Source organism: Hippocampus comes, unplaced genomic scaffold, assembly GCF_001891065.2.
Source record: "Hippocampus comes isolate QL1 unplaced genomic scaffold, H_comes_QL1_v1.1 scaffold122, whole genome shotgun sequence".
NCBI lineage: Eukaryota > Metazoa > Chordata > Actinopteri > Syngnathiformes > Syngnathidae > Hippocampus > Hippocampus comes.
Genome location: NW_017842059.1, coordinates 2,679,290 through 2,689,030, shown reverse-complemented (window position 1 = coordinate 2,689,030; position 9,741 = coordinate 2,679,290). Strand labels below are relative to the sequence as shown.

Below are 9,741 nucleotides of genomic sequence, written 5' to 3'. Positions count from 1 at the left end.
GTGTGTGTGTGTGTGTGTGTGTTTTTGTGTGTCTTCACAGTTGAGTTCTAAAACACTTATAGTCCAGTGTATGGTACATTGTTATTTTTCGGCTCATCATCAGGTGTGTGAGCTGGACATTATTTTCAACTTTGAAAAGGCGTATTTCATCTTGGATGAATTCTTGATGGGGGGAGAAGTGCTCGAAACCTCCAAAGCGGCCGTGGGTGTTTCTCTACAGGAGGCCGACGCACTTCAAGAGGTACAAGAGGCTTTCACACACCCTCGTGAACGTAGGCTTGGAGAGAAGTGACTCATGTGAACCTTCAGTGTAACATTTTTTTTTTTGTGTGTTTATATGTGATTGCAGACAATGGAGGAATATATGAACAAACCTTCTTATTAATCCAGAATAAGAAAGTGACTTTTCACATCTCAGGACTTAAACCAGAAGTTTTAAATCTGTGCAATATTTTCACTTTGTCATAAACTGCAAAGAGTGCTGCTGTAAATTGGCCTTTTTTTTAATATCTGCATGTATGCTCATTGCAATGTGTCCAATTTAGTTTTAAAATGCAGCCGAATCAAGAATGTTTGTTTTCTAGGGAACAAATAAAGAAATATCAATGTCTTCACAAAATGTATTTGTATTCCTTTGTTTCTTGAGAGGAACAAAATATGATTAAAAAAAACCTCTCAGAATGGTATCCTCGCTTTGCACTACTGCCAAGTAGATCTACATTCATCAACATAACGTTAAACAGATGGGCAGCATTGTAGGCAGGTGGTTTAAAATCCTGCCTCAGACTTCAGAGGTTCTGGCTTTGAATCTGCTGGGCCTTTCAATGTTGAGTTTTCATGCTCTCATGCAGTCCTGCTTCCTTCTTAGGTTCATTAAACAGTCTCACAGTTGTGGAAGTATGTGTGAATGGTTGTTTATATGTCTTTTGATTTGCTGGTTTGTTCAGCTGAGGGAGGTTCCAAATCAGCCACAATTCTGATCGGGTCAGCAGTGTGGAAAATAGATCAATGGGTTGTTAAAACAATACTGGTTGACTTATTTTTATATGCAGAGGGACCTTATGCTTTGATTTTGAGTGTGTCTTCGAGAAGCAATACAATGCATTGTATTCAGAAGTGCTTTCCAAGTCATAAATGAATTCATTCCAGTGTATTGTGCCAGTGTCTGAGAATTTATTTGCAATCTAACAACATTACACATCATCTTCTCCAAATAAATATGTTCTCAAAAGCTGTTTATTGTTTGGTGATTAAAAAATAATAATAAAATATTGCCAATGAGAGAAAAAAGAACAGGACTCAGGAAGGAAAAAATAAAGTCAATGCTTTATTAACCTCAAGTATGTCACATATGACCACGTTTAAGAAAGAATTACCAACAAACACAAGTGAATCGAGGGGGTCCAACACTAATGTGTGTGTGTGTGTGTGTGTGTGTGTGTGTGTGTGTGTGTGTGTGTGTGTGTGTGTGTGTGTGTGTGTGTGTGTGCTGGTGAGTCACATGTATGGGATGTGGAGCAACTGACTCCAATTGTTGTCAGAACACCCATATATCTGCTAATAAATAAGACATTCAGTAAACCTACAGAAGAACCACGGTTGACTGCATTTTTTTTTTTTTTTAAATATTTGAAAATACTTAGTTTTTGTCTCTGTCCACCTCCACCAGCACAATATTTACATGGTAATTCAGGTACATCTCAATAAATTTGAATCTTGTGGAAAACTAATCAATGCAGTAGCTCATTCCATGTATATAAATTCACGACAGACAGTGAAATATTTCAGGATAATCGTTGATGATTATAAGCAGCTGACAGTAAAAACCCAAAATGCACCATCTCAAAAAAAATTCAATATAGGCCTGCATATATATATATTTTTTTAAATTTGGGAGAACTTGGCCTTGTAAGAATTGTTTTTATGGGTCCTATTTGTACGATGCATGAGTTTCACTTGTTGAATTGAACTGATGCGAAAAAATAACTTGTGAACAATATTCTAATTTATCGAGATGCACCTGTATACTATATATATACTTTTATATATATAAAATAAAATATATATAAAAGTATATATATACTTATATTTTTTGTCTTGATTTAAATACCATCGATCGCTTTGACTTGACTCTCAGTGTCCTCAGTTTCCGGGTTGAAGTAACTCATCAGTTTCATCACCGCTTCATTATCAAAGCTTTGTGTGTTGTCGCCTCTCTCGCCGTCCTCAGACTGTCTCTTTTTATTCAGCTCTTTATCTGAGTCCATTTGATCCAAATACTCCTGCATGGCCTGTTCAAACGAGCCTGCCGCGCTCTGCCCCGCCTCATCCCGCTTTTGGCTGGCCTTGCCGTAGCCGTGGCCGGGATAGCGCGCCAGCATCTTAGCCGCCAGATAGGTCGCCAGCTCGCCGTCTGTCGGGTTGTCAGAGTCCTTTGCTTTGCTGGGAAAGAAACGTCGATGCGTGCGAGCGGAGTCCCCCGTGCGCCCCACTGACAGAGCGTGAAGTCGTGACGCAGGGCTTCTGTATGGCTTCCTGGCGGGAGTTTGCTCTCGGTTCTGCGTGTTGCCCAAGCCCAGGATGTTGAGGATGGCTTCCCTCTGCAGGTTTTTGGGGCTGCTCTTTCTGGCAGGAAGGCGTCTGCTGTAGAATTTAGTTTGTGGAATCTTGTACATCATCTTCGAGGGCGTTTTCCAGATTGCGTTTTTGTCTCTGTTCTCATGCGTTTCTCCTGTCTTGAGCATATCCAGGAGATCCTCAGGCGGAATTTGGTATTTCTGGGAGATTTGAATGAGCTGATAGATAAGACGTGGGTCAATGTTATCTCTGTACCGATCTACTCGCCTCTCAACCCTCTCGTTCTCCTCTTCTTCTATCGCTCGCTTCTGCTCCTCCTCTTCTGTTCTTTCCAGCATCTTAAGAAGGTAGTAATCGACCTGGTCTGGATCATTTGACCTTCTAACCAGATACCTTTCATTCTCATCCTCATCCACCTCTTCATCATCATCAACATAATCGAGATTCCGGTCCGCCGAGTGTTTGTCTTCCTCCTCCTCGTTTTGCTCTTCCAGCGGACCCCAGTCTGTAAGGTCCTCACCTTCATCGTCGTATACAACGTTTCTCAGATTGAACAGATCTTCCCCTCCTTCCTCCTCTTCCTCTGTGTCATCCTCTTCATCTTGTCGTTTTTGCGTGTTTGTCTCGCTGGTAAACTTGTCCAGTTCGTCAAAGACTGATTGCAATGTTGCAAGGTTTTGAGGAGTGTACTTCTCCTCGACGTTCTCGTTGGTGCGTTTGTAGGGACTCTCGTGATCGTCCTCCTCATCCTCTTCATCGCCCTCACCTTCTTCATCATCCTCAAACATTATGGGCATCTTCTTGTGAGGCATAATGCCCTGTTGCTTCGGCACCTTGGGGTACAAGCTACCCTTCATGTCACCACCGCCGAATGAGGAAGGAAGAAGCAGAGTGGGCTTGGAGGCCTTTTCGGTTTGCTGTAGAGTGCTGAGTACGGCCTGGAGCAGCTCCTCGCTCTTATCCTCGCTTCTCTCCTCATCCGCATCGTCTTCTTCGGCATTTTTAGCAGGTGCCGTGTTGGGAGCCAGGCTCAGCATGGCGCGCGCCCTCTGAGCATCGTCCAAGTGCTTACCGGAGTTCCCTGTGGGGAGAAGCGGCTTCTGCGGCGAATCTGTTTTCTGACGAAGGCTTTCAATGTACTCCAAGGCTTTGATCATGTCAGCATTAGGTGACTGGGGCGCGTCGGATTCACTCTCCCGCAGTCGATGCTCTCGGAGAGTAGCCCCGAGAATGGAGCGAAGACACAGAGTGAGAAAGAGAAGCTGAGCTAAATAGAGGAGGGAAGGTTTGCCTCTAGTGGTATTGCAGAGGAATGGCAGCATCGTGAAACCTACAGAAGAGAGTTCAAGATGCACAAATCAGTCACGTATGGCCTCAAAATCACTTTTAGAGCTCAAATGTTGCGATTTTTGGCCAAAATCTGCATGGAGACGGCATAGGCTGGCGAATCTGAGTGGGAGGTCTGCACCGCTGTGGGAGTGGTCACAGCCTATTTCAACTATGGCCAATTAAAGCGGCTCCTTTCATTCCCTTTAAATGCAGCGTGCTAGCCGTGCACTAGATTCTTGACATGGAGGAAGCACATTCGTGCTGTGAACTTGGAGACTAACCCCTCGCCACAGAGGATGCTCTGGTTTTTGCGCCATGGCACAGATGTGCTGTCCAAAAAAATCCAACCCTTACTGTTTGTCAAAACGTGGTTAGCTAACTTGTGTAGCTATGAACCAGCCTTCACCAAATACCCGTCATTTTACTGTACAGATATGTATACACTGGAGCGTAAAAAGCTAATATTCAACCTACACATGCTACAGGTCCTTGGCCGGAAAAGAACACACTATGATAAATAGATGGGTGGAAAATGTACCTTGTCCCTGTGCTGATCTTCTCTTGTTGCTAAATAGGTTAACCAAAATATTGAACTTCCTCAGTAAATATCTCAGTATGATGCAGTGTAATTTACCAATACTAAACTACAAGCACAGTAAGCTATTCATCATGATTCATTCAAGCCGTTCATTAAAATGAATAACTATCATATTAATAACTGCAGTAGCATTAATCAGACCCGAAAATGGTTCTATTGAGTATGAATGTATTTGGAAAATGAAAACATTTGATGCAGCTTTTGTCCAAGTAACAGAATATGCAGATGTTATACTGATCTGACAAGTGATCTGATGCAACAACCTCTCCATTATGTTTGGCAGTCAATGTTCGTCACGAAAATATGAGCAGAAAAATTGCATTTGAATGTCTAAGAATATTTGGTGTATTTATTCATCTATTTTTTCCGTGTGCTGCTTGAGAATAATAATTTGTAAGTATGATTAGGATTGGTTAGCGCCACTGTGATGCTATCGATGCCGCCTGTTGCTTCTTATCTGAGGATCACATCCTGCAGCAGCATAGCAGCATTCAGCTCCCTCTACAAATCTCATTAGTCGGTAAATTGATGCTCACCGTGAGTCACGGCCCCGTTGTCAAGGCAATCCGATAAGACTAATGTTCCCGCAAAAGCCACATTTATGCGCAAACCCTTTTAAACGGCAATCATCACTCACTATTACCAGCACACAGCAATTTGAATAAGTAATGCTGGGTCTGTAGGAAATGTCCCTCTTTGAGAAGCGTCAGCTTCAGAAAGACATTAAATGGTGCTTTTCACAACAACCTGTTTCGAACGGGCAACCAGTCATGACATTTTATGTTTACATTTTTTACTGGTTCCTAAATCTGATGAAGTCTTTAACAGCTCTTCTGGTGTAAATTGCGAACTCGCAAGCACAGAAAAAGCGGTGAACAACGACCAAAAGGAGCGATGATAAAAAGGAAATAATTGAACGAGACATGCACGCGTGCCAACAAAGACAACAACATCAGAGCATCAGGTTGCTGAACAGCTGCCCAGCAAAAAAGGCTGAAAATAGAAAATAATTAAAAACACACAAAGTCTCACATTCTTCCTGAGATGGGGAATATGTGTGGGCTCAGTGGTGTCACGACTGAAGAAGAAATTACCTTACCTTTTTGGACTTAGTTTGCGTGGACTGTGTTGTTGAGCGGTGTGAGCATCTCTGTCCTCAGCGTGAGTGTGCGCTCAGCACCGCGGACAGCTCCACATACAATGAGACACACGGAGCACGTGACTCGTACGTCAGAGAGCGCTGGAGGCACAGGCGCATAGTCACACACGCAGGATTTTTTTCAAGTCTGCAAAATCAAATTGCTTCTAATTTTGAATTTAGGGCCACGACTAAAAACATTTATATTGTTTTAAACGACCGTGGGATAAATATTATCCAACAATATTTGTGTACCATGTCAGAAGCCATCACGTCGGGTCAAATTTGTCATTCTGACACATTTTGAAGCATGTGGAAAAAGATAGAAGCCTCAAAAGAAATCCCTCAATGGATTACAGAACCAAGATTACTTTGTGGCTTTTTAAAATGTACTGTAGTCATCTAATGCTACATCCATTTTGAACAGTCACTTATGTTATAAATGGTTCCTTGCTTTTATAAATAGTGAACATGATCGGACGCCTTACATCCTTGTCAAGTTTATCAGATAAGACTAGAAGTCATTAGCTTTATGTTGGATGTTATAATATTTTCATACCTCTACAATGCAACTGGGATTTTGGATGAAACTTTTAACTTGACTGTTTTACGCCTTGGCAGAGGTTGGTGACCTCTCAGTGCTTCTCTTCATGTTTATTTTTTATACTAATTGCTGTTGCCATTGACATATGCTGAAGCTCTGCTGCAACAGTGTGGGACAGACACAGTTAAAAGTCCAGCGATGACTCATGTCCCGACTCCACCAAAGAACCAGATGGGTTGGGGGAATTGATGGAGCGCTGCAGACTGCAGTCTGTGTGTGCATGTGTGTGTGTGTGTGTGTGCGTGTGTGTGTGTGTGTGTGTGTGTGTGTGTGTGTGTGTGTGTGTGTGTGTGTGAGAGCGTGAAAGAAGAAAGAGAGAGACAGACCTTAACTTGTAAGCACTCACACACCGTGGCCTCTATTTCTGGCATCTTGTCAAGTCTTGTCTGTTACGGATCACTGTGAGTCGCTTACACTTTCATTCATAAATTCGCCTCCTCGCTGCTTTTGATGTGAGCGCCGGCTATCCCCCAATGACCTGGTTGTCTCATTTTTTATGCAAGCTTATTCTATCTTAAGACTATTCACAGCTGGATTGCAAAAATAGATGAAATGTGCCCTTTTAGTTTTTCCGTTTATATTTCTCCTTGCAAATGCTCGCAAACAGCAACCACGAAGTAAGCTTTCAGAATCAATGTGTCCTTATGAAGTTAGCTCACGACTGCCATCATATGTTGGATATAATTGTAAACTATGCGGGTTCTAAAAAAAAAAACATTAAAATTGAGCAGTGTTGTACTAGAAAATATCCATTTGGACTCACATACAGTGGTCGAAAACAAAATGTCAGACCCACTTATATGCAAAATGCAGTACTGTACATGCAAATGCCTTCTTTTTAATTGGCTACTTTTCAATTCACATATCCACCCATCGATCCATTTCAGTACCCCTTACTAGGATTGAAGGTGTTCTGAAGCCTCTCTCAGCTTACTTTGGTTAACAAGCAGTGTACACCCCAGACTGGTCACCAGGCAATCGCAGGTCACATAAAGACAAACAACCACTCACACTCACAATCGGGACAATTTAGAGTGTTCAGTTCCTGGAGAAAACCCACATTGACATGGGGAGAACATCCAATCTCCATACAGGAACGTCGGAGCCGGAATCGAACCCTGTGAGGCCGATGTGTTGATGTGCTAGCCAGTCGACCACCGTGCCACCTTTACCAGTTATGTCAGGTAATATTATTACAGGATATACTGCAAGCTGCGGCCCGGTGATCCAGTGGTTAGCAGGTCGACCTCACCGTGCAGAGGTACCAATTCCAGCTCCGGCCTCCCTTTGTGGAGTTTGCATGTTCTCCCCGGGCCTGCGTGGGTTTTCTCCGGGTACTCCGGTTTCCTCCCACATTCCAAAAACATGCATGGCAGGCTGTTTGAACACTCCAAATTGTCCCTGGGTGTGAGTGTGAGCGTGGATGGTTGTTCGTCTCTGTGTGCCCTGCGATTGGCTGGCAGCCGGTTCAGGGTGTCCTCTGCCTACTGCCCGAAGACAGCTGGGATAGGCCCCAGCACCCCCCGCAACCCTTGTGAGGATAAACGGATCGGAAAATGGATGGATGGATACTGCAAGGTAACTACTGGTACTTACAGCGTGTATACTGTATATGCGTCAGTTGGTGTAAGTATAATAACTTCACTGTGTAACTTTTACATGTATATGGACGAATGGTCATCGTATGCATACTTGTTTAGCTACATCGTCAACATTCACTCGTGCTGCCTCTTCGCTCTGCTGTGGGTGAATGTGTTAATTTGTGTTTCGATTAGCGGAACTTTTGGGTCAAAAGCCATTTGAATTCCAGAAAACACCTCAATCACAACCAGCCCATCTTTTGAACAACAGCTCACAAAGATGGTTTGAGAAAATGAATAACAGAAAGACTGATGACAGTTCAGGGGGAATTTGTCCAATCACCATCTCTAAACTGCTCTAATGGATTACTTGTTGTCTTGTATAAAGTATGTGAGAGCAATACTTGAGGAAAAATATCTTCACCGAAAAGCATCAAGTCATTTTGCGGCATTAAACATACTTAAGTGTGCGAAAACATGATCAGTTAGAATTTTACTTATGTTTGCATTTATTTCAATGTTTATCTATTGAATGTATTTCAGTGGTGTTGTCGTTAAAGTTCTTCATGTTGACTAATGAGCAAAGTTAGCCCGTCTATCACGCTACGTGGGCGTCCGGCAGCCTCAAGCAGCAAGAAGCGACAGAGAGATACAGACTCAGACAACTCGTGCGCACACATGAAAACTTCCTGATTATCTGCGTCTCATTTTCATGACCTCTCCCTTTGCTGGCATCCTATCACTTCAGTAGAGATGGGACTATTCTTCTGTTTTGTGCTCCGCGGTTCAGGCATTATATCATTCAATCAATCAATAAGTCGCAGTGAGTCACCATCAACAATTTGACTGAGCATGCGTTGAAAAACTCAGTATCGGGATGCTAATTATGTAAATCTGCCTCATAGTGACATCACAAATTGGAACAGCTCGCTCACAAACAGATTTTCAATAACAGACAGACAACAAAACATTTACCTACGTTGCTTAATTTCACACTTAATGGGTGGCCAGGGGGCCCAGAGCCCCAACTACTAGTGTACAAGCAATTAAAAAGTCAGATTTCCACAGAATATCCACTTTAAAATGTACTACCCAGGCATCCGCATTCCACTCCCCACATGACTAACACACATCCTCCTCCACCCACTCAATATTATTTTGCGCACGTCAAGGTGGAGCTGTCTGGCTAATTGCTTGTGGGTTGTGCCTGTGGCAGGATTACTGGTTGAAAAAAATAAAATCAATTAACAACTCACTTCCACTCCTACTGCCTGCGCAATAAAAGTCATCGGCCTCTTCTGTGCTCGTGGAGTAAGTTTCTTAAAGCACAACAGAGTTTCTTTCCCACATTGACAACTGTGGTGCGACAGTTTGAAGGGTCACGGCTCCCATAGGATGCTTTATTTGAGAGTCCAATTCAGTCCCGGAAGTGGTGCATTCACTGCTACTTTATGTCCTGTTTTCATGACAATGCACTAGTGTGACGGTCTGTTGGACTTGCACTCTCTTTTGTCAATACTAACTTGGTCTTCCTTCATAAAAATATAATATAAACAAGAACAGTGATGCAGAAGAAGAGGATATAAACCACACTGATTGCTGAGTCACTGTGAGATCAATCTCTGGGTGAAAATGCTGACACACAAATTAAAGATGGAACCCTCACTCTTATTGTATCCCATTTATATTTACTACCGACAACTTGGCACACTCACGGATAATCAACATTTTTCAAAAAGTTGGTCCCGACTGGACAATTTGCACTGTGGATTTTACGATGGACGAGGTTAACTAAGCAGTTTTTCATATCAGTGCAGTGAAACTCCTCTACAACGAAACCTACATGGGCGAAAATACCCCCTAGTGTGAAAAAATCTTCATGCATGAACACTATTCCCACTTTCCTGCTCCCCAT

General features: G+C 42.8%; 2 protein-coding genes across 2 annotated transcripts in view; one reads left to right on the top strand and one right to left on the bottom strand.

The window, feature by feature from the left end:
• The window catches only part of ap1s3a (adaptor related protein complex 1 subunit sigma 3a), a 3,786-nt gene extending 2,519 nt beyond the window's left edge, over nucleotides 1-1,267 (top strand). Inside the window, exons 4-5 of the mRNA XM_019861633.1 lie at nucleotides 104-241; nucleotides 350-1,267. Of these exons, the coding sequence (XP_019717192.1) occupies nucleotides 104-241; nucleotides 350-385 (174 nt within the window). The 3' untranslated portion in view covers nucleotides 386-1,267. The remainder of the gene's footprint in view (nucleotides 1-103; nucleotides 242-349) is intronic.
• Nucleotides 1,268-2,100: 833 nt separating this feature from the next.
• On the bottom strand, nucleotides 2,101-5,685 carry scg2a (secretogranin II a). The gene is made up of 2 exons (XM_019861630.1): nucleotides 5,604-5,685; nucleotides 2,101-3,907 (listed from the first exon to the last, which is right to left on the bottom strand). The coding sequence occupies exon 2, from the start codon at nucleotides 3,897-3,899 to the stop codon at nucleotides 2,103-2,105; it is 1,797 nt and encodes a 598-aa protein (XP_019717189.1). The 5' UTR covers nucleotides 3,900-3,907; nucleotides 5,604-5,685; the 3' UTR covers nucleotides 2,101-2,102.
• Between the last annotated feature and the right edge of the window lie 4,056 nt (nucleotides 5,686-9,741).

Coding starts and splice junctions, on each gene's coding strand:
- scg2a (XM_019861630.1), bottom strand. CDS start 3,899: ATGCTGCCATTCCTCTGCAATACCACTAGAGGCAAACCTTCCCTCCTC.